The sequence below is a fragment of the Lissotriton vulgaris genome, chromosome 9 (assembly GCF_964263255.1).
Source record: "Lissotriton vulgaris chromosome 9, aLisVul1.2, whole genome shotgun sequence".
Lineage (NCBI taxonomy): Eukaryota > Metazoa > Chordata > Amphibia > Caudata > Salamandridae > Lissotriton > Lissotriton vulgaris.
In genome coordinates this window covers 578,403,729-578,428,841 of record NC_141697.1, presented here as the reverse complement: position 1 = coordinate 578,428,841, position 25,113 = coordinate 578,403,729, and the positions used below count along the sequence as shown (strand labels likewise).

Below are 25,113 nucleotides of genomic sequence, written 5' to 3'. Positions count from 1 at the left end.
ACTTTCAAGGTCGGTGGTCTCTGCACAGAGGTAGAGGTCTTGGCACCAGGTTTTTCAGCACCAAAGGTGGTGTCCACTCCAAGGGCTTACGATATCAGCGGCGTCTTGGAGCCTGTTGTCATTGTTAACTGCAACATGCGCTTCGGTGCCAGGAGGCTAAAATGTTTGTCCTGGTTTGCGGTCAGGAATGTTAAGTGCCCGTGGATGTGTGCCAGCTCTTTTAGCTTCTTGTGGGTTTGACCTGTGCCAAAGCAATGAGGTGCCCCAGAGAGCTGGCTTGACTTCATAGGCCTAATGACCCGACCACCTCGGGATGGTGCTACGCCTCACCGTACGGTAATTGGGCGGGTTTGGTATGAGGGTCTGCCACATTCGACCTGCGGTTTTGTGTGCGTGGTCCTGTTGCTTTGTCGTAGAGGTGGATTGTTCCTGCTCTTCAGAACCAGAGACAAAAACTGCTGCTTACAATAATTGGTGGGCCGTAATACTTCGGCGCCCAGGGATCTTCCCCAAAGATATCCAGTGTATCCTATTTGGAGTGTCTTTACATCTTGATAAAGAGTCTTTTTGTACCTAAACACCAGGTAGGCCTCACGCGTGGTGTCATTGTGTTGAGGCGAAAAAGCACAAATTACACACCAGGTGGTGGTCAGACCAAGGGTATTTTGCATTATAGTGGGGGCAGTGTTAAAATGGGGTATGTTCAATCACCAGCTGCGCATTCTCGAAAGAGAAAACATTGAGTTGAAGCTTGGGCGCTCGAGGCCCCTAGCTGGGCCTGCAACCCTGCGGTGACAAGTCTATTGATCCTCGGTCTCGTGGAGGTCTAGGTAGAGTGTCAGCAGTAGTAAGTTATTTTCCACTTTGATTGGTGTCAAAATTAGACTTGGTGCGGTGGAGTAAAGTGACTCCGTTCATCATGCTCGATCCTGATGGCAGAAAAAAACAATCTAAAATTGAGCCCGGGCCCATTTGCAATGCACACTTAAGGAGAAGTCACTATATACCTTGTGACTTAAGAGAATTTTTCAAAAAACAACAAGTTGCAAACATCGGAGCCTTACTTTCAATGGTAGGAGTTCGAAGAGTATGTGAATCTATGGAACTACAAGCATGCTACAAGCAGATGCTTACTGGGTAAGGAAAATGTTCCTGATATTGCCTTTCATCAGTTGAACTCCTCGATTATCAAAATAACTTCTCCTTGCTGTAGTGTGCGTTTTGTGACCGGTTCTAAGATACTTAAACTCTTGACCTCATGTTGGACAGAGGTTCTTTCCGCTTGAACCAGGACAGTTTTTAAAGATGTTCCTTGTTGTTGTGTATTTGTCCCTCATTTTCCCGACCCTGTGGAATCTTCCAGTGTAAGACACAATGTGTGCTCCATCATTAGTGGGTGTTTTTTGTTTTGAAAAAGTCCTGCATTGAGCTAATTGTCCTCCCTTTCAATTGCCGGTTTCATTTTTAAGACTGATGTTTTTCTAATTTGACAATATACTCCAGTTCATCTCACTTGTTGGTTTTTCCATATGTTCCCGGTATTTTTATCTGTTTTATCTGCTTTATCCTAGTTGTAGCCAAGGTTTGCAGGGCTTGCTCTGTGGTATTTGTATTAGATCCTTTTGCAGGTGTCGGATATAATTCTAGAACTGGTTTGTAAAATTTAGGGGACTACTCATGATATTCTGGGCGTGAGTTCTCTGCTGTTTGCATCACGCTATTATTTGTTTGTTCCCCATCCAATTGTGTGGTCTTGCTGTCTGACTATGGTCTACTTGCAGCATTGGAACAAGTTCCTTTTTTTTTTTTCATTATGACTTTCATATTAAAATTAGCATTGCCTCTGCCCCCTGCCTCCCAAACTTGGTAGGTCAGAAATTCTGGATCCTCACATCCTCTAGGTTGTCCCAGGTCTAACTAATACCCCATTGACAACGTTGTTGCTTATTTCAGTTCATTACTAATGCCTCTCTACTAGTGCTATTGCCCCATGGCCCCTTGCAGCTCTTTTAACCTCACTTTCACACCCGTGAGACAAGAATAATAAATCCAGATCTTGCCCTTACCAGTCTCAGTCCTGGATCTTGAGGCTGACTTTCACCCCTGTCAAGCTGGTGGAGATGTCCTCCTGATTTTGGTGTGTTGGAACAAATTGCAACAACTTTTTCCCAGCGATTGACTTGTAGGTCAGCGTTTTGGCCATCTCCCAAGCAGTTCTGCACACAACATCTCCACTGGTTGTATGCATGCATGCTGTCAGAAATATAAATTTTTCTCGAGAACCCTTATTTTCACTTACAAGTTCCATATACCTTCTTAACGTAGGAGTATTTATTTTAATCTGTGTGTACAGTGTTTGTTAGTTTATTTTTTTATCTGATTTATACAGTCTAGTAGTTGGAACTGTAAAGGATCATCTCCTCATTTTCAAGGCTCCAGGTAATGCCCGAATGGATTAAATTCTGAATGTATTATTGGTTACATAATGCACATTAGTTACCAATCTTAAACGAAAACCTTGGCAAAAAATAATAGGGCAATTGCACTAAAGTTGCAAATAGCAAAATAGAAAGCATAACATTTTGAATGACTAATCTCTTTTAAACATTTTTTTAAAGGGCTGAGTGAAAACTAGAATCCCCTGAAACTAACTCCAAATAAAAACTCACACAAAAAATCTTATAGCAGTCAATGTCAACAGATTGATTGAAAATAGAGAATACACAAAATACTATTTGGGACTATAGACAGATTGGGTAGTTATTTTTGATTTTCAGTAGCAATTGATTGTCATTGTGCATTTGTTTCGAGTGGGACATTCTTTAGCTGTTCACCCATAGATAATAGTTTAAATTGACATTCATAGAAGGCGCCCACAATTTTTCCATTTGGTCCTTGTCTTTGGAATTCTTTGCAAATATTGACTAGCCGGAGAAGCCTCCTGACCTTTGTTTTCCCCTTTTTGTCTCCCTCACCCTTTCACTCTTTGACCAGCTGTTCGCAAGTATGGCAAAGACTTTGCCGCTGTGGCCGAAGTGATCGGGAACAAGACGCCGGTGCAGGTGAAAACATTTTTTGTCAGCTATCGCCGTCGCTTCAACCTTGAGGAGGTGCTGCAGGAGTGGGAGGCGGAGCAAGAGTTGCACGGGCGCCCTGAGGAAGGCAAGAGCACCAGTGCCTCGCTGGCTAGCAGTGAGGAGGAGGAAGAAGTAAGAACCTTTGACTGCATCCTTTCCCTGTAACAATGTGGTAGGCGTCTCTCATGATGATGGGGAGGGGGGGGGGGGGGGGGCAGGGAGGGGCAGTAGGTTGGCAGCGTTAAGTCATTCTGAGCTGTGCGTCTTGCTCATAAGGGTTAGCATCTAGCTCCATGTCATCAAGACACAATATTTCCAGTCCTGGGCTTTTATTTCTACTAATCGTTACGAGATGGGTGAGTCCCTTTAAATCCCAGAAAACATAGTGTTCAAGGAAATCCAGGACTGGAAAGATGTGGAGATGGATGGAACCCTGGATATATTTTTCATCTGCAGTACTTTTGCTATATAGTCCCCCCTCCTCCCCCGGCCATCTGTTACCCAGCAGTCTAGCAAGCAATCATAAAGCCTTGTCATGTTTGAAACAGTCAGCATTTTTCATGATTCCCAAATTCCATTCCACCCATGTTGCCCTTTTCCTTGGTACTCCTTTCACACGTATATCTCGGTTTCTTCTGGGTTTTAATCACAATAAACCTTTGTGGGGTTTTTTGTTATGCCCCAATGTTATAGCTGTTTCTGGTTGTCCTTCGTGTTTCCTGGTCATAAAACATATTCTGTTGCTCCTGTTGCTTGTTCTCCTTGCTTTCTCGATCCATTTGCTCTTATTTCGAGTGTTACCAGTTTCAGAACGTAATTCCTCTGTCCTTCCCTGTTCTAGTTCCTGTCTCATAGCTCTATACCTCTATGTTCCACTTATTCCCTTCTCCTTTGTTTCCTGTACCTATCTCCCCCTCCCACCTGTTGACATTTTTCATGTTCTGCTCTTTATTTCCTTGTTCTTTTCTTTCTAGTGTGTTCTTTTCTTTATGGTGCCGTGTGGAGCCAAATGACATACTTAGTGCATCTCCCAATTAGCTTGTAGTGAATGCTTTAAAGGCAAAAGAACAATCGAAAATGTGTTCTAGGTCATCTATAGTTACATTTGTAGCTTGCTGTAAGCAGCCTTTTTGTGCTTGGTGGAGCCCATCAGCTGCTTCTGGCCAGCCTAGATCAGAAGTGCATATGAACAAAGGATTACCTTGGCAACTCATTGTCAATAATAGCACACCAGAGTAGCAATATACCGGTCCACCAAAAGTGCCTCTGCCTTGTCAGAGTAATGACGCGCTATGCAAATGCAATTACAATAGGATACATTATCCCTTAGTACAGGAATGTATTGAACAAATGCACTATTAGAGCATATTATTTTGAACTGACAGTTCAAAGTTACTGTGGAAGTGGTGCTTGTAGGACAGATTTTCAGATTGTAATTGGCTAAAACCGTTATCATCGCCGGCTTGGTTGGTTGAAAGTCATGGTTTTGTGGCGTGAATCTTTTTGGGATTCACTTGCTGTGCATTATTCCGCCATCTAGTGGGTGGGTCTGCAACCCTTCTTTTGTATTAGTCTCTTTTCTCTTTCTGTTTTTTAAATGTATTTATTAATCATTTTTGTTTTGCAGCGTGAATCTTTCTGGATTCACTATGCTGTGCATTATTCGGCGGTCTAGTGGTTGGGTCCAGAATCGTAGTCTTGCTTTTTTTTTTTTTTTTTTTTCGTAGCCCAGGTGGGCGTCTACGTCCCACCTTTTGGTGTCCTTCCTGTGACGTCGGCATGCTTCCTGCGGAAGCTCCCACCCTTGGGCGCCATCTTCAGATTCGTTTTTCCGCCGTTGGGTCTGGATCGTTCCCGAGAGGGCTCCAGAGATTAGGAGAGATGAAGAAGCAAGACTCGAGTTTTGGAGAGAAAAACATTGGAGAAGACTAAGGAAGTCTACACCATCGAAAGGACGACGAAAAGAAAGAAAATGTCAACATAATTCGACGTCCAGAGGAGAATGCGCAATCAGGGGGCCCCCTGAACACAAGACATGGACAACACACCATTCAAATTCTGCCGCAACTGCCATCATAAGTACGCGCAGAAGGACCAACACCCAGTCTGTAACCTCTGCCTGCCGATCGACCACGGAAGCAAGGACTGCAACGCCTGCTCCGCATTCACGCCAAAGACCCTTCGAGTGAGAGGCAAAGAATAGCAAACTACACCATGCAGGGCAAGGGCCAACCACCGTCCTTTCGAGACCTGGGACTCTCGACCGACGAGGAGGATTACGTCGCCGAAGAAGACATCGGCTACACGGTCGCAGAGACCGATAATAAGAAGACTACAGAAAATGTAGGAGCCTCGACCCCCCCCCAAAAAGGCCCGAAAGACTCTCGACAGTCTACCCAAGACTCTCGAAAAAACGAGGGCAAAACCTAAAAAGCGCTGACGCCGAGAACTTCAGCGTCCGCAGCAACATCCAGGCCCAGCGGATCCTCACAGAAGGACTCCCTGGCGCCGAGGGACGGCGACCAACCAAAGTCGTCGAAAAGCGTCCAAGAAAAGGAGCGCTCGACTCCGAAAACATCTTCAAAGTCAACGACGAAAGACGCAACACTAGTCTCGACGCCGAAAACATCCTAGCCGCCGGATCCAGTTTCGATGCCGAAAACCATCTCGACGCCATCTAGCGCGCCAAAGAGCGGCACAACCACTCGACGCCGACCAAGAAAGAAGAGACTCGAAGCAGAGATGGAGAACATCCTGCAGCGAAAGAAATATTTCGAAGAAAAAATGAAATCTTACACAATTCCTTCGAGGCTCAAGTCACCAGTAGTACATTTGGTCGAGGAAGAAGAGGAAGAATTCGAGGAACCAGCGTCGGAGAGCTTGGAAGATCTGGCAGATCAGGAAGATGATGCCCCCTATTACGAAGAAGAGGGAGATGGCGACCAGAGGGTGTACCAAGAATCGACCTACTCTGATACACAGGAGGTAGAGTGGTAGGACATCGAAGCTGAGAGTCCAGAAGAGGGAGTGGACAGATATCCAGCGAGGCCCTCTCCGCCGGACGACATTGGACTTTACAATGAATGCATCAAGAACGCAGCAACAGAGTTCAGGGTCAAGCTAGAGGAAGAAGTGCCGAAAGGGGATTTCCTAGTAGAAACACTACTCCCTATGCACACTAGGAGCCAGTACCTGCCAATGCTTGAAAGCATCAAAGGGCAAGGAAGAGAGGCATTCAAGGAGCCTGCTACTTGTAAACCCGTCACGCCAAGGACGGAGAAAAAAATACAAGCACTCCTCAAAGGACCCACCCTACATACAGGGGACGGTCGCTGCTGATTCCATCATCACTGCAACAGCAAGAAGGGCCAATGTGCCAACTACTTCAGGTCCACCCCCTGACAAAGAGAGCAGAAGGATGGACCTAACAGGGAGAAAAATCAAAAGGAATGCCGCTATGCACTGGTGCATGGCTAATTCAAACGCACTGCTCAACAGACACCATTACCAAATCATGGAGAAACTGGGGCAGTTGGTGAAACCCCTCCCTCAAGAATACCAACAAAGGGCTTCGCACCTGGTACAGGAGGGCAAGAACTTGGCAAACTCTTGCCTAAAAACAGCACTGGACGGGGCAGACACGGCAGGCAGGCTTATGATGCTGGGCATCACAGAAAGAAGACAAGCCTGGCTCAAAATATCAGGCTTTAAACCGGAGGTGCAACCAAACATCCTGAACGCTCAGTTCAACGGTGAAACTCTGTTCGGAGCACCGGTGGACGACAAGCTCTCAAAGCTCAAAAAGGATAATGGCACCGCAAGATCCATGGGGGCCTTGCAATTCAGGGGAGCGAAGAGAGGGACCCCGTCACGGAGACCACACGGGAGAGGGGGAAACCAACCGGGAATGTCGCATCAGACCTTCCAACATTCCCACCAAAGCGACACCCATACGCAACAAGGCCAGCAAAAACAGCAGTGGAAATACCAACATAGGGGCCAGTCCTTTCGCGGGAGGGCGAGTGGACGTGGAAACAGGAGGGGTGGACAGCAAACCACCTCCAAGTGACTCGGCCACATTGATAGTGCACACCCTACAAAAAAATCCAAGGGTGGAGCACAAAAACAAAAAACAGGAGTGTCCCGCACCGAAAGACCACACCAGTGGGAGGAAGATTAAAACGTTTTCTCCAGGAGTGGAGAAAGATTACAACAGACAAATGGATCATCAACACAATACAGTAATGGTACTGCATAGAGTTAAGAAAATTCACCACCAAGCAGAAAACCAAAGAAAAGAGCACTATCAAAGAATGGAACTCCTACTAAAGGAGGCTATCGAGCCTGTACCTCCCATGGAAAGGAACAAGGGGGTGTACTCTACGTACTCCCTAGTACCCAAAGTAGACAAAACAATGAGACCCATCCTGGACCTAAGGTTCCTCAACAAATTTATAAAGACACAAAAATTCAAAATGACATCCCTGCAAGAAGTACTTCCACAGATACTAACAGGGGACTTCATGGTCACCATAGACCTAAAGGATGCCTACCTACACATCCCAATGATATTTTCATTCAGTTATTAAAAACATGATACATAATCATAGCTGACGCGTTTTGTCACCACGAGACTTCCTCAAGGCTTATTTGTGATCTTTTAATCGTACTTTCAATTGAATCCTGCTTCAAGGGGCGCCCAAAGTTTAAATTAACATTCATATCACTGATCAAATCGTGCTTGTCAAACAAAAGGAAATGTTCTCCCAGGGCGATGTAACTTTGCTTCAATTATTATTTGTAGAATGAAGCGTTCGGTACAATGTCCGAATTTGTAGAAAATCTTTCTACAAATGATCTAAAAGAGAAAGGAGAAGACATCTTTGATCTGTGAACGAGACGTAATGTTTGTTGCAAGACTTACTATTGGAGGAACGGCTGTCGTGTACATGAGGCGCATTGATATTGCACTGGTGATTTTTGTCAGATTACAAAATATAAAGAATTTTCTTCTGTTATATTAACTGCTAATGACACAAAGTTTCGAGTTGAGGACACCATTTGACATCAACGTGAAATTCAGAAGTGTACAGATTAAATAGTGCAGTTTGGTCGGAAATATGACCGCTTGGCCTTGAAAAAGTCTTTTTGGATAAGATGAAACTGTGTGTTGTAAAACAGAAAAAAGGAATCAATAAAATAACTGTGGACTCAAAGAAACAAATTAAATAATACTGGAGTGATTATTGTACATGACCTTTCTATTGCGGATTTCCACCAAGAAGAGAATGAGATTTTCTAATTTGGAGTATTGAAACAACTATATATAGGACTGTCATCGCAGGATCTAATAGTCCTTTTGTTTTACTAAAGAGTGCTGTCATAAGGTTCTATTGTTCCACAGCCCACAAATCTGGAACGGATGTGGCAAAACATTTTAATGCTGTGGCAAAACATTTTAATGCTGTGGCACACATGTTAATTCAACTCTGATTGCAAACTCTGGAAAGTCTACAGGTGTGAAACTGCTATTGATCACAAGAAACTATTACAGAGAAACATTTTCTGGATGAAGAGATTAGACCCAGTAGGACAGAGAATTAAACATATGTTACAATATGAGCTGTTGTCTTTAGGACTGTATATGTGGAGAAGTGTGGCTCACTGGTTAGAGCAGGCAGACCCTGAAGCAGAGGTCAGACCCGGGACCAGGGTTCGATTCCCGACGCGGCAGGGTGTTGAGCTCAAAAAGTCCATGGACTCGATAATTCTCGCTTCGGTGCCTGACCTAATCATGGGTTCACACTCTGAAACTCTGGGCATTAAGCTTGCTTAATCTCCACAACGGCCCCCCGCGGCGGGATGCCTGGCTTTCACCTTGGGGATGCCCTGTAGGGGCTATCTCACAGGGAAAAACCAGGACGGGTTCCCAAGGCAAGCGCGGCGATACCCCTTCGGGGGTCGATTCTTGCGCTATATAAGAAATACAATAATAATAATAATATTAGAAGCAGACAATGGAAGTGAAATGGGTGCGATATAATTGGGTAATGGGGAGGAGCAACGTAGAATAATGATGGCATATGTTCTGCAAAGTTGTTGAACGGGCGTTTGGTAATGTGCACTGGTACTAGACAGGTATGATTTTACTCGGAAATCGGATGACAATAGTGTTGTTATTTTGCTTGTGGATTTGCGTGTCGTTAATGAATGAAGTTATAAAGGTGAAGTGAATGCTCCTGACAGCGATAATTTGTACATAAAATGCATTGAGGAATGAAATCTGATTCATGCCACTCAATGTTCGAATGAGTCAATTAGGTCATTGGATCAATAGGATGTACAGCAAATAAAATATTTGAATTGTCTTCTACAATTATTCAAATGTTTGATTGTTTTGGATCTAAATAGTTACATTTAGATATTCCTATAGATGTGCAATCAACACTGAAGTATTGTGCACGTGCATTTCATTTTAGGCAAGCTATGCTTAATGGATTCAATTTGCAACTGGGGTTGATCATATTTTCAGGGGTATGTGGCCTATCAATTCAGATTGAAGTGGCTCTTTTGGGGCTGGGTCAGTGCTGATTTTTACAGATCACCATGTGTGCAAAGTACTTTGAGTTCATTCAATGTTTTTTGTGCTGCCTGAGGTTAATTGATCACATTAGATTAAAGTTGTGGCTTCAAGCTGTGTGTTTGGGATGCTAAAATGGTCCTGTTGTTTCTCACCTAGCAGTGAATGAGCCATAAAGGTGCATGTAGTGAAATGCAGCAAGTGGGTTGGGTGACAGCAGTCTAAAGGCTCATCCTATACCGTCAAGTCTACTGCTGAAAAAGTTCACAGTCCAGCTGTGAGGCAAGTCCATCAAAGGGATCAGTGAAATGATGACTGGACAGGAGCAGCAGCAAGGAAAGAGGCAGGCAAGAGCCTAGGAAAGGTTATTTAAAGGTGCCAAAGGCTGAATTGAGCCAGTGAGTCCTATTCAGCATATTGTAAAAGCCACTCAGATTGCATTAGATTTTGAATTACAATAACATTTTTGTGTAATCAAAGTAAAACGTGTATGGAAAAAACTGCTGAAAAAATGCCTCTCCTTGAATGTTCCTTTTTTTCTGGGGGCTTTAGTTTTTTTTAACTTTACTGATTGGTTCCTTTCAGATTTTAAGTGTGTTTTGGTACAATTGTTACTTTGCAGCAATGAAGGTAAAGTCTGGATAGTATTAAGCCTCCAGTTGTGGCATAGTTGTAGGCTAGTCTGTAATTTTCCAAGTTTGCCCAGGTATTACCAGACTGAACGGAGGCTGCTTGTCCCTGCCACTCCAACTGACACTACAGTTACGCATTCCAGTAACTCTGCCGATTGCGTATAGTGCGATGCTCTCCTTGTCTTGTGAGAAAAAGCAAAGTCTAAATGCAGGGTCTTCCAACCTTTTCTGTAATAAGAACTACTTGTTTTCAATTAAAGTCATACCGAGTTACTAATATTAGTTTGGTAATAGTGACCACATCAGACAAGCTCACATTAGTGGCCACCCCATGTAAGATTACCGCAGTGATCATTTCAAGGTTGCCAGCAATAGTGAGAAAAAAAGGCTTTATCGATTTGGAATGCCTCTGACGGCCCTAGCTGCAATTCCCCTGGAATCAAAGTAACCTTAGCACTAAGTAACTCCAACACCTCATGTTTTATCACTCAAATATCCACTTTAAATATATTTTTCTAATCAAACCATTTTTCTTCAAACATCTTCATATAAATTCTGAAAGACATTTTTGCCTCAACGTTTTTCAATTTTGAATTTTGGAATACATATTCAGCCAAACAAATCTTCTAATTTAGTAGCCTGGGCTGCACAGGAGAGGTATTTACAGGCAGCTGGAGAGCAACTTCTTTCAGAAGCCCGCCGGGAATAGTTCATCTAGACGCAGACTGGAAATATTGACCCATTAGTCAAGTGCCAACTAGGACTGCTTCAGTGTTTTACCACCACGGTTATTTAGATTTGTACATACAAGGAAAGCTGAGAAAATGGTTCACAACTTGTAGGCTCATCTGGTCTTTGAATAATAGTACATTTTATCATCATAAAACTGGTACTCTGGGCTAAATTAAGTTATGTCTTTTTAACTCTTTAGTCTTGTCCGTACTCTGGATGCTTGTCCTAATGCCACCCTGGACGTTGTGGCATGCACAGATCAAGCTTACTTTCAGGGCTGCCCCTCTGGTGCAGGGGTATCTAATTTAAGCCCAGCAGTGTCTGATCATCCTGGATTTTCAGACTATCTCTATAAAATACATTTACATAGACTGAATCTGAATCCATCTCATTTACAGATCAGTAGTTCTGCTGAAAATCTGTCAGGGATCCAACTTCTGGGCCCTAAGCTGGACATCTTGTCTAGAGGCATGACTAGTGATATAGTGATGGTAAAGGCCAATGCTCACCGCTCTCTGCATTAGTAGCCTCAACAACATTTTGCAGGGCAGGCCTTTCTCAGACCCCATTCTACAGGTGACCATTACCACAGCTGCCTCTCTCTCAGGCTGGGATGCGCATCTCGACAACATGACTGGATAGGGAATGTGGCCCCCTCAATACAATGGTTACCCCATCTACCTGAATTACATGACTGCCATGTATTTCTCAAACATGGTGGCATCCACACTTTCCTGCTATCAACATTAGTGCAGGGGATTTAGCATATGTCTATGTGCCACAACCTATAACCCTAAGCGGACCCCATCCGGGGTTGGACAGCAACTTTGAAGACCTGCTCCGCATGATGCATCAAAATGTCTACATGTGGGAACTCCCCCGCAATTCCGACACAGGTACTTCCAGTGTTGGGCACTCAACAAAAAGACCTATTTACCACCTAAAAAATGCAAAAAACCCAAGCTGTGCCTCCAGGTACCCACAGTCAATTGGCATCCTTGACTGTTGTCCTGGTGGCTTCCACTTGAGCCAGCAGACCTGGTACTTCTTGTTCCTGGAGATGTTCATCTGTCTTCACAAGAAGCTTCCGCTCAGACCGGACCTTCTAATGGAGAGCCAAAGCCAAATCGGACACCCTCATCCCAGACAGCTTAACCTAGCAATCTGTCATCTGAGATGTTTCTTTTGCTTCCCCCAGAAATGCATGACGATACGGCAAGAAGCATGTAGACTCTGTACACAAACCTGCTAAGCTGCAAAGGGGAAAAGGTTTGTTCACCACTGTATTTCCAAAGACCTGGACTCCCTATAGCATACCTTTCAGGACATCATCTACCTTTTACATCTGCAAAAGTCTGACCTTCTCTGAACATCAATATGCCTAAAACCTAGGTGCCGTTGCATCCTATGAGCAAAACCAGGAACTTTCATCCCTATTTGAAATCCCACTAATTGAGGCTTGGAGGGTTTTAAGAGGGTCTTACCTCTCGAACACTTCTGCCCCATGTGGAACCTCAGTGTAGTCCTTACGAGACAACCCTTTGAACCTCAACACTCATGTCCCCTTCCCTTTCATGGAAAGTAGCTTAAAGTGCCCATTACTTCCCTCAGACGTATTAGTGAGCTGCAAGCACTCAACTTACAAAGAAACTTTCATCCAGGTTCACAAGGATAGGGCCGATCTTTGAAGCAATATGTTTCTCCCCAAGGTAGTATGACCGTGTCACTTTAATCAGACTTTTCCGCAGCTAGATTCAGTAGCAGAGAGAGCCCAGCACATGTTGGATGTCAAAAGAGCTCTTGCGTATTGCATCGAAACGACCAAGCCCCTTCAGAATTCTGAACATATCATCTTTGCCAGGCCTCACAGAGGTCATCCCAGCTCTAAAGCAGCCATAGCTAGATGGATAGTACAGTGCATCCAACCCTACTACCACAAAGCTAAGAGGGTCCTACCTGTGCTGCCCCGGGCGCACTCTACCCATAACGAAGGACAACCATAGCTTTCTTAGGCAACATCCCCCCTAGCTGATATCTGCAACACGGCCACTTGGTCAACGCCACGCACCTTTACTAAGGACTACCGTGGGGACATCTTAGCCCACCTGTAGGCTATGGCTGGCCAGATATTCCTAAGGACCTTGTTACAGACCTCTGCATCAACATGCTAGCCACTGCTTATGAAAAGTACTGCTTTATAGATTATGTAGAGCATGTGTATCTACAGCCCAACATGCTATAAAGGGAATAGATTACTTACCCTGTAAGCCTCTGTTCATAGTGCTGTAGATTCACCCCAGAAGCCTGTACTTATTGCTGATCTTTTAATAACTGACTCTGCTTAATATGCATAGTGCACCATGTTACGATCATGCAACGTTCCATCCATACTCTCAACCGGTATATAAAAACAATCTCAGATGGAGTTGGTGCCCATGCGTATTGTCCATTAAGACAGGAGTCACAGCACATCTCGTGACTCAAAAGACTTCAAGGGGGGGGATTGCTACTTGCAAACATCTGAGCCAACAATAATGGCACGAGCATGCAAAGCTTGTGAATTTACAGCACAGCAAATTACAAACAGGTGCTTAGACAGTATGTAACATTTTGCAGCGTGAATCTTTCTGGATTCACCATGCTGTGCACTTGGAATATAGTGGCCATAAAAGACTGCAAATTAAGTGCAGTGGGGCGCAAATGCCTCCTAGCAGTACAAGATACCTCAGTCTGGCCATGTGTGTTCCTTCACACTCTGATAGGTAAAGAGGAGGCTGTACTCGAACCAAGACGATGAGAGAGTTTACAATACGACTTTCTTTGACTCGCAAAATCTCTTAATGGCCAGATTTCTTAATGTGGTGAGACTGAGTGGTCCAAATGAACCAAAACTAGGGCAGATGACTTAGTGTACATAAGATCTGAAAAAGTTCAAAGTCTATCCCTCCAGGTTTGGCTTGGGAGGGGATTCCTGGTGTGCTTGAATAGAACATGGAGAGCTTGTCTGTATGTGTTGGTATTTGTAGAGTGCAAACCGAGTGCATAAGGAAAGGAGCACTGAAAACTGGACATGCCCCCCCCCCGGAAGAAACATTAACTTGGGAAAGTTCAACGATAGACTGTCTGGGCTAGTGTTTCTTGAGTGGGGTCTTCAGATTTTTGCCCCCCAATTGTAAGAGTCGCTAATGATCTGATGTCGATGCTGCTCCAAATCCTGAGAACATGAACAAAGGGTTACCTTTTTTTAACTTCTTACAATGTTTGTTCTTTAGTCTGTCAATATCCAGACTCTTTGTGTTGCGTTGCCTCTCAAATGTGGCTGTAACATGGATACTGTTTTGCAATGAACAGGTTTCTTATATTCTTATTAGATTTTTGAGTTTTGAAATGTACATCGAAGAAAGAAACAAAACACACAGAGGTTATCTCCACTAATAGGAGCAGGAAACATGTCTAGCATCCCATAAACAGGTACCACAGTATACTTGAAACCCTCCTGGTGCTTGGAGCAGGTTCAGACCACATTACATGCAATATGTTAAACACTGTGCAGTTTCAAGCGAAACCAGTAGTTTAATGCAGTGTATCCCGTACGTTTTTTGGGACACCCTAAGCTTTCAGTAAGTATGTCTTTCTGCCTCCATGCTTCCATCCATCTTCCTATTCTAGCCCTCAGTCAACGTCCCCAAAGGCGATCCCCATTTTGGACATTATCAGGTCTGGCAACCCCCAAAGCCTCTTAAAAAAATATCTTATACTTTGAAATCTCAATATGGTCACAAATCCCCAGTAACAGTTGTGGAGACAGGGAGTACCCATCACTAAGTGTAACTTTTCCGCTACCCCATTCCAAAGTTGTTGGATCCTTGGGCAGTGCCACAGAGTATGACCGAATGTGCCCTCAATAACTCTGAGCTTGGTTTTTGAATCACTGACCCAAACCCAATTCGTGGGCATCCTCTGGTTATGATCTGGAGCTCCGTGGTCTTGGCAACCTGCAAACAGGCTCACAACTTTCATCACAGTTGGGAATATATGGGAATTCAAGCATAGGAGAGACTGTTTTGCCATTCTTGCCTTTAAGGCTTGTGCTGATTAATTCTTAGGTCATGCCATCTCATCCTTTGCTGAACAGGATTATTTTAAATGACAGTATCCAAGCCCTCTACTTTAATGGAAGACAATTTTAGCCTCTGCATTTAGATTTTCCTAGAGAGTGCCATCACGTGGTACTCCAAGATGTGTGTTCATGAAACAACTGAGTTGGTGAATCAGAGTGTATTCCTAGTGTTCACGTTGTCTTTTTTTTTTTCACCAGGTGCAAATTACCGCTGTAACAAAGACGTCTGCCCAGACCACAACCACATCCTCTGCTTCAACACCCAGTGCTGCTGCTGCTTCCAGCACTGCCCTGTCACAGCCACCACCGCTCCTAAGACCAACCCTGCCTACAGCACCGACGCTACTACGCCAGCCTCCGCCGCTCCAACAGGGCCGCTTCCTCCAGCCCCGGCCATCTCCCAATCAGCCACCGCCGCCTCTCATCCGCCCAGCAGTAGCTGCCTCCCGCCAGAACACCAGATCCTCTCTTCAGTTGGCCACTGGCACACCACTCCCCCCTTCCTTGGTGGGTTTGCAGGCTGAGCCGCCAACATCTGTACCATTATGATGGCGTCTTTGAAACTCTTGGACCGGGAATGTTTGCTTTCCAGGTGGAGTCAGCCAGCAGCCTTTGACTTGGGAGGGAGGTATGTGTGTTTTGGGTAGGGCATGGGGGCAGGATTTTAAGAAAAGTTGCTGGTGGAGTTGCAAATTCACAGACTTGATGATGTGTTCTCTCCAACTCTTTTTTTTAATATGAGCTCTGTGAACTTCTTGAAGAAAGACATTGGCTCTCCTGGACGCTTGGTGGAATTAGCATTCATCTGGGTAAAGCGAACTACTTCCATCAACCCAAGAATTCAGATTGGAACTTTCTGGCCTCCAGTCTGTCATGCTGGTGCCTGCGCATGAAAGTTGATTGTCTGCACTGCTCAAGGACGGAGGAGCTCTGGGGCATAGGGTGGGAAACCAAGTGCTTAGACTAGTGTGTAAAGTTGTAGCCAGTGGATTGGAATTAGGCCATATCTGTATCCCCTACCACACTGTTTTCAACCAAATAATGTCCCAGTGGCCCTGGTAGAGGGAAAACCTTGTCTTCATCTGTCTTTCCACTAGATGTTCTTTGCCTACTAGCATAAACAAGGCCCAGCTCGCCTTCTTCTTATGTCCATCTTCTGCCACACTGTACTGTGGGTCGGGCCGAATATAAATAACCAGAACCTTTGAAATTGTACAATTCCACAAATCCAAGTTGAAGAATACGTTTTCTTATGAGGTATGTGGCTTCCAACACCTCCCTAGCAAGTTTGAAGTAAGCATGCACGAAATGCCTGTTTTCACTACTTGGCCCTAATTAGGTCTCAAGACACAATAGCAGAGGCCTTCTTCCAAGAATCTGCCTAAAGTACGTTGGCCAGAGGCTGCCTTTGACAACAGCGCGAGGGTATACTTGCCACAAGAGACAGTTTGATCTGTTGGGGTTTTATTTGCCCCGTTAATTTTGCTCCTTTTCAAACCGTTTAGAGAAGGCTAAGCTTGGCATTTCAGTACAACTTAAATAAATCTGCTATGCAGGAAGCAAATCTGAAGGCCCAGAGCGCGCTCCAACAGCGTATCTCAATCCTAACCTGCAGCACCCTGTTGTTCCACTAGGGGTTGCAAACAGATCTCCCAACTTGCCTCAATTTATTTCCTTTCTTAATCCCCAACAACTCTACCAGTGCACGTAAACTAGCACCTGGAAAGCCCACTCCTTATCCCCACACTAGGCTCGGTCAGTGCCCCTCTGTTCTGGGCTGCAGTGTCACATGTCCCTCGCTAGTCCCTGCTCACCGATTTGAGGCAAGTTTTTGGGTGCAGTGTTGCTTCAACCTTATTTTGGGGGCAGAGGGGGGTCACAGGTGTTTTAGATGATTCCCATGTTGAGGGGTAAATGCAACTCTGAAGAAGAGTGCTGTAGGACTTGCCTGACGTTAGAAGTGTGTCTCCAGCCATGTCTGGCATTACTGCCTGGTACCAAAATATGCACATGGAGGTGCACACCCCTTGAGAAAGGGCTGGGTTTGAGGCTTTACTCAGCCTTCAGTTAAGCCGTTGGACATTTTGGGAGCTGGAGATGGCTGCAAAAGTGGAAGCTAAGATGAATGGATCTCAGCGTGCATGTTTGGTTGTTCAAGAGGCGAGTGGCAGGCAGGTATTTTTCAGGTCCAGGTGGGCCTTGGTATTGCTGGCCACGGGTACAGGGAAGCGCCTTGGATAGTGAACATTTGGGGCGCAGCAACAGGAGTGGATTTCACTTAGGACATGTAGTAGGTGTGATTGTAAGCCAGGGCTGAAGACCTCGTTCAGATTTAGGGATCCCAATTAAGACGTCCACAACATGCAGCTTGACGCCCAAGAGGTCAGAGCTGGAAATGTGGTGGTAATGTATACCACTTATCAATCTGTGCAGTACATCTTAAGAATGGATGTCTAGCTGCTAGGTCCACTTGAGGAAGCCTCTTACTGCAGAAAGATGTTCCATCAACACCTGTCTGGCTGGAGAGGGCAGGTCCGTCTTCATGCTGACAAGTCCCTTGGTGGTCGACGTTTACAATTTCTACACAATGGGACGATTTGCAACAGACTGACTTGAATTGCCCAGGCCAGTTGCACAACATGACTTAACTGCCCCAGGTTATCGCATCATACTGTTTTTTTTCTGCAGGGTACTTGCACAATATAGAAAGAAGCATTTGCTGTTCTAACTGACTCTGCTAATATTGGCCCTGCCGTATTATTAGCTGGAAATGTCAAGATCTAACTCAAGTTAGTCAAGACGACAGCACTCTGGCAATGAAGGCTGTACCAGTCTCGATTTTTAACACTTACAATGTTCTCTCTCAGAGATCCCTCTCATAATGACAAGCTGGCCATTGTAAAACGTGACATCTACGGACCAGAAAGAAGATGAAAGACTTGAAACACTGAATTTTTTTTGTATTTTCTTTTGTTAAATTATTTTTGTTATACCATGTAGATTATTTAAATTGACTTTTTATCTCCCTCTTTCATGTTGTTACTGTGTTAAGTGATTACCGAAGCATTCCTCTTTTTGTGTTTGCATCGCATTTTCAATAAAAATATTTTACTAGACTTATCGGTGTTAAGCTTTTTTTCTTCCTATTTTATGTTCTTCCTTTCACCGTTTGGCCAGAGTACAAGAAGCTCTGGTGCAAAACGCGTCTTTCTTTTAATGTTTTATTACATCATTGAATTTAAAGTTTTGCTGAACGGAGCTAGATGGCTGGCTGTTGGTTTGGGATTTTTTTTTCTCAAAGTTTTTAAGTACTTTTCTAGCACTTATAATATACTAAACATATCTTTATATGGCCTCATTAATAGTGATTCCTTTTTTTATGTATCTCATTCAAAATTGTTACAGCATATAAAAAAAATTACAGGATTTTAAACCAATCTGGTTGAAAGCATTAGATGGTAAAATCTTGCGTTTATCTTGACAATTATAATCACTTACTGGATTCAGTAACTGATTTAAAAAATCACTTATGTTTACAAATGTCCAACATTACAGATATATACGTAATACGGTTCCTGAAATGTTGCTTGCAGGCCTGGGTAAATACATTTTGTTGAACTGCGAAACGTTGATTACCTTACAGAGTAGATTTAGACAAAAAAAATTGATGCACTTCAATAGCACAAGTCCAATTTTTACATGTCATGGGTTTCTCCCTGGCCAGCAAAACATTGCTCAAGGAGCACCACAAAGTGCCCATTCACAAGTCGGTTTGTGGATTGCGCTGTGATTTTCGGTTACCTTTTGCCTTTTTTCCTTTGTTGCAAGTGGAGGAAGATATGCAAAATGATGTAGATTTGCACAACAATAAGTTTCCACTTACCTCAGAATAGAAAAAAGCTTTATTCTGAGGCGTAATCATTTTGACAATCACAAACCCCTTCACTAGGAGGGAATTTCTTTCATAAAGTGTGGCAGACGGACCATTGCTTGATTTCGTTTTTCATTCTTATAGACTATATTGGGTGGTTGCAATAGGTGGCCTTGGATATCACCCTTACCTTCCGCATACAAGTAATTTACCCTAGAGGGCAGCCTTTCCAAATTACTTGAAATGTAAGTCTTTGCTTGGTAAGCAGCTGTGAGGAAATGGGGTGTAGTATATTACGTGGTTATGCAACCTCACCGTAAAATAGTTACAAACCTTTAGGGTCAGTAGATTTTGTCTGTTAATCTCTCAGCTCAACCCCGGGTAGCTGTCGCACCAGGGCCGGCTTTAACACTGGTGGCGCCCTGTCCGACTATGTTTGTTGGCGCCCCCCAATGAACACCTCCGGTATGCCATGTCTGCAATTCCCTTCAACAGTTCCCCTCAAATCTCCATAACCACTGTCTCTCAGATTTATTTCGTTTTATAGCACCACTCATACCAGTGTAAGGTGTCAGAGCAATTTACATCACACACACATTGCACAGAGCCAATCATGTGTGTGTAAATCAGTGTATAGCAAATGTTACATCAGACAGGACTACGAGGTGTAGTGTAGGAGTGATATGTCTTCGATATAGGCAATATAGTTTTGCAGCGTGAATCTTTCTGGATTCACTATGCTGTGCATTATTCCGCGATCTGGTGGTTGGATCCGGATTCGTAGTCTTTTTTTTTTCTTTTTTTTTCTTCGTAGCCCAGGTGGGCGTCTACCTCCCACCATTTGGTGCACCTTCGTGACGTCGGCACGCTTCCTGCGGAAGCTCCCACCCTTGGGCGCCATCTTCAGATTCTTTTTTCCGCCGTTGGGTCTGGATCGTCGCATGAAGCTCCGGAGAAGTTTCAGGAGAAAAGAAGGAAATACACCAAGTGTTTGAGGGAAAAGGACCAAGGAAAGTCGGAGGAGAAGACCTAGAGCCAGAACGAAGAAAGAGGAGAAAACCTCGTGATATTCGACGGCCAAGGAGAAAGCGCGCGCAGGGGGCCCCCTGAGCGAGCACATGGACAACACTCCATTCAAGTTCGTCGTAATTGCCACCACAAGTACGCGCAGAAGGACCAGCATCCGGTCTGCAACCTCTGCCTGCCGATCGACCACTCCAGCGAGGATTGCAACGCCTGTTCAATCTTCACGCCGAAGACTTTGAGAGTTCGAGAGAGACAGAGGGCGGCCCACCACACGATGCAAGGGAAAGGGACCACGCCGACCCTCTACCAGCTGGGTGCCTCCTCCTCCGACGAAGAGGAGAACATCGCCGAGGGACCAGATGACTTCACGGTCGCAGAGACCGATGTGAGACCTTCAAAAAAGGCAGGAGAGTCTACAACCCCGAAAATCCAGACAGGGCCTAGAAAGCCTGAGGGAGAACCCCGAAAAACAGAGGCTAGGTCCTCGAAAGGAGCACCGGCGACGAAAGTTAAGGCGTCCGAAGCTGCATCCTCTGAAAGGCCCAGCGGATCCTTCGAAATGGACTAGCAGATGGCAAAGACCAGCGAAAAGCAAAGGTCATCGAAGCAGACCCTCGAGAAGGGACCCTCGAGCGAGAAGACGCTCAGAATGGCCTCGACGTCGAAGGTACCGTCAAAGACCAGCCGAAAAGCTCGACGCCAAGCAAGCGGCAGAGATGGAGAAAAAGAGAAGAAGGCTCGAGGCCGAAATGGAGAGTATGCTCCAGAGGAAGAGAGACTTCGACGAGAAAATGAACTACTCGATTCCCTCGAAGACCGCTGCAGCCGCCGAAGAGGTAGAGGTGCAGGAGGATTTCGAGGCCGAGGAGCCGCCGAAAACTCCAAACCCCACAGATGAGGGAGAAGAGGAGGACTTCTACCGCTTGGAAGGAGATTACCTCCGCGAGAGCTACTACTCGGAATCCTCGGCGTCGCTAGAGGAATAATGGCAGGATCTTGAGGCCGATAACCCAGAGGAACCTGTGGAGGCGTACCCTTCGAGGCCTTCGCCGCCAGACGACATCGTGGCTTACCATGAGGTTGTCAAGAAGGCTGCAACAGTCTACAATGTGAAATTGGAGGGCGAACAGACAAAGGCAGACTTCCTGCTAGAAACATTGCTCCCCTCACAGACGAAAAGCAGTTTCCTGCCCATGCTGAAGAGCGTCATGGCCCAAGGGACTGAAGCCTTCAAGGAACCAGCTACATGCAGGTCAGTGACCCCGAGGACGGAGAAGAAATAAAAGTTCTCCTCCGATGACCCCCCTTATATACAGGGCACCGTGGCAGCTGACTCTATAATCGCGGCAACGGCCAGGAGAAGGGCCAACGTGCCAACCACATCTGGGCCACCACCTGATAAGGAAAGCAGGAGGATGGACCTCACTGGAAGAAAAATAGAAAGAAATGCTGCTATGCATTAGAGGATGGCGAACTCCAATGCACTCCTGAATAGACACCAATATCAGCACTGGGATGAGATGAGCCAGTTGCTGAAACACATGCCTGAGGAGTACAGGCAGAGGGCAGCCCACCTCGTGGAGGGGGGAAAGGACATAGCGAACGCATGCCTGAAGACAGCCCTAGATGGGGCAGAAACATCAAGCAGGCTGATGGCCATAGGTATCACTGAGAGAAGGCAGGCCTGGCTCAGAATATCAGGCTTCAAGGCAGAAGTGCAGAACAACATCCTGAACACCCCCTTCAACGGGGAGACGCTGTTCGGAGCATCAGTGGATGACAAACTGGCTCAGCTGAAGAAAGACAATGAGACAGCCAAATCGATGGGAGCCCTACAATTCAGGGGGATGCGGAGAGGCACCCCCACAAGGAGACCAAATGATAGAGGTGGAAACCAGCAATCACATTCGCAACAGTCGCACCACCATGGTCAACAGAGTGACAACCAATGGCACCAGGGTCAACAGAGGCAGAATTGGAACTCCCAGAATAGGGGCCAGTCCTTTCGAGGGAGAGGAAACGGACGGGGCCAGAGACGGAGAGGTGGTGATCAACCCCCCCAAAAGTGCCTCCATGAAGGAGGCGCTCACCCACCCAAACCCTCCGGGGGGAGAGCACCAACAGCTAAGGAGAGGCTCACACGGACACAGCTCAAGAGAACACACAACACCAGTAGGGGGAAGGTTGAGATTTTTTCTACACGAGTGGAGAAAAATAACCACAGACAAGTGGATACTAAACATTATACAGCACGGATACTGCATAGAGTTGGAAAGATATCCACCAAATAGAAAGCCAAAGAGAAGGGGTCACAAGGGCAAAGAACTGCAGTTGCTCCAAGAGGAAGCTCAAGAACTGCTCCTCAAAGAGGCCATAGAACCAGTCCCGCACAGAACGGAACAAGGGGGTGTACTCAAACTACTTCCTAGTACCAAAGGTGGACGAAAGCCTAAGACCCATCCTGGACCTACGGTTCCTGAACACCTACGTAAAAACTCAAAAGTTCAAGATGACTTCCCTGCAAGAGGTCATCCCACAAATAAGGGCCGGGGACTACTTGTCCACCATAGACCTAAAAGACGCATACCTGCACATCCCCATGAACAGGAAACACAAACACATGTTAAGATTCAAGGTGAACGAAGACCACTACCAGTTCACAACTCTGGCTTTCGGACTCAAATCAGCACCAAGGGTCTTTACCAAATGCCTCGCGGCGGTGGCCGCACACCTACGAAGGGAGGGTATACATGTGTACCCCTGCCTGGACGACTGGCTCGTGAAAGCAAGCTCTTACACGAGGTGCAAACTTCACGCAGAACAAGTCACAAGAACGCTCACGAAGCTGGGCTTCTCCATCCACTGGAGAAAGTGCTCCATGGACCCAGAACAAGTGAAAATCTTCCTGGGAGCCCTGATCAACACGGTCGAATGCAGAGTAACACCCAGCGAGAAGAGAACACTCAGCCTGCTGAGGGAGAAACATCACTACCAGGGGCGGCAAGTTCTGACAGTGAGGACGGTGAGCAAGATCTTGGGGATGATGGCGTCATGCATCCACCTGGTCCCCAATGTTCGTCTAAAGATGAGACCACTACAGGAGTGGCTGCAACAGCAATGGTCACAAGCAGAAGGGAGTTGGGAAGATCTAGTGGTTGTTACGCACAATGTGCAGGAGGAGATGAAATGGTGGACGAAGGAAAATATAACGATGGGGAAACCTCTAACGCCACCGGACCCAACTGTGACCATCACCACAGACGCATCCCAGAAAGGATGGGGTGCACACATGAACAGGCTCAGAGTGAGGGGTCTGTGGAACCCAGGAGATGCAGTCAAGCACATCAACTACCTGGAACTGAAAACAGTGTTGCTGGCCCTCAGGGCCTTCCAAAAACACCTTTACAACAAAAGGGTGATGATACAGACAGACAACACCACAACAATGTTTTACATCAACAAGCAAGGGGGGACTCAGTCATTCCCCCTGTCGAGCTTGGCTCAAGAAATATGGAGATGGGTGATCCCACTCAGGATAGACCTGCTTGCCATACACCTGCCAGGGAAGGACAATGTGGAGGCGGATTGGCTCAGCAGGCAAGCGTCGGTGTCCCACGAATGGGAGCTGATATTTGGAAAAAGGGGACCCCTATATAATATAGTAGCACTTGCTATACATAGGGAAAAACCAGAGTTAGGAAAGGTCTATAGCAAAGTGACATACATTGATTAGATAATACAATTTACGTTTTTTTGTAATTAAAAACCTAGAATGAAACAGTGAAAAATACAAAAGAGAAAATACAAAATCAATAGACATGAAACATGTATACAGTGATGAAGGCAAAGCGGTAGACACCACTACGCGCGTTTCGACTCTTGAGCCTTCTTCAGGTGACCGTCTATTGTTAGAGTTTCAAAGAGTCCAGGACTCACAGTTGGGTGTGGTGTGGATATAAAAGGTCAGTCGGTAAAGGCAGCTTCTTAAGATCTTGAGATGTGGAACGATGTAGCCCTATAGCTTGTCATATGATGTTATGACATCAGAGAAAAGGAGGTGGTAGAACAGTATAGTGGATGTCTATTGATTTTGTATTTTCTCTTTTGTATTTTTAATTCAAGACTATATAAAATTTAAACACATAATCACTTATAAAAACTATATATACAAAAAACAGTAGAAAACAAAAGAAAAATAGTCAACAACAATAAACAATAAAGCTCTATCAGAAATTATTTTGCTAATTGGTTTCTGTACACAAGTGGACTTAATATACTGTTTCATTCTAGGTTTTTAATTACAAAAAAACGTAAATTGTATTATCTAATCAATGTATGTCACTTTGCTATAGACCTTTCCTAACTCCACGAATGGGAGCTTAACAGCCAGGAGACAGAGAAACTGTTCAGGAGGTGGGGCACACCAACAATAGACCTGTTTGCAACACGCCAGAATGCAAAATGCCAACACTTTGCATCGAGGGAACAGGAACCGATGTCCCATGGGAATGCCCTATGGATACGCTGGTCAAAGAAATTTGCCTACGCTTTTCCACCGACGCCACTGATCCCCAGAGTCCTGAACAAGTGCAGGTCGAGCAACATGACTCTCATCCTGGTGGCTCCCCAATGGGTGAGGCAGACATGGTACTCTCAGATTATGGAGATGGCGCAGGGCCAAGCACACAAGTTCCCAAAAAGAAGAGACCTTCTCTCCATGGAAGGGGGACAAGTTCTACACCCAGAACCAGAAAGCCTCAGCCTGTCAGCGTGGCTCCTGAGGACTTAGAGTTCGCACATCTAAAACTACCAGAGAGCACCCTTCAGGTGCTGAGAGAAGCAAGGAGACCCAGCACGCGGAAGTGCTATGGGGAAAAATGGAAGAGGTTCACGCAGTGGTGCCATAGGAAGAACCTGCAGAGAAAACTGACGAGAGAGTCTACAGTACTTAGATACCTCACGCACCTGATCAAAGCTAAACTAAGCTCGTCCTCGCTGAGGGTTCACCTGGCAGCGATTGTGGCATACACAAGAGGAGAAACAGGGGAAGTTTCTTCACTTCCAGAGTAGTTAAA

The 25,113-nt window shown here is 45.4% G+C and overlaps 1 protein-coding gene across 2 annotated transcripts in view; it reads left to right on the top strand.

The window, feature by feature from the left end:
• Positions 1 to 18,257, top strand: part of RCOR2 (REST corepressor 2) — a 187,755-nt gene extending 169,498 nt beyond the window's left edge. The window contains exons 12-13 of one of the 2 annotated variants that reach the window (XM_086938139.1): positions 2,995 to 3,209; positions 15,340 to 18,257. In XM_086938139.1, the coding sequence (XP_086794265.1) occupies positions 2,995 to 3,209; positions 15,340 to 15,690 (566 nt within the window). In that variant the 3' untranslated portion in view covers positions 15,691 to 18,257. The remainder of the gene's footprint in view (positions 1 to 2,994; positions 3,210 to 15,339) is intronic. The other variant, XM_086938140.1, reaches the window with a different exon arrangement.
• Positions 18,258 to 25,113: the final 6,856 nt, after the last annotated feature.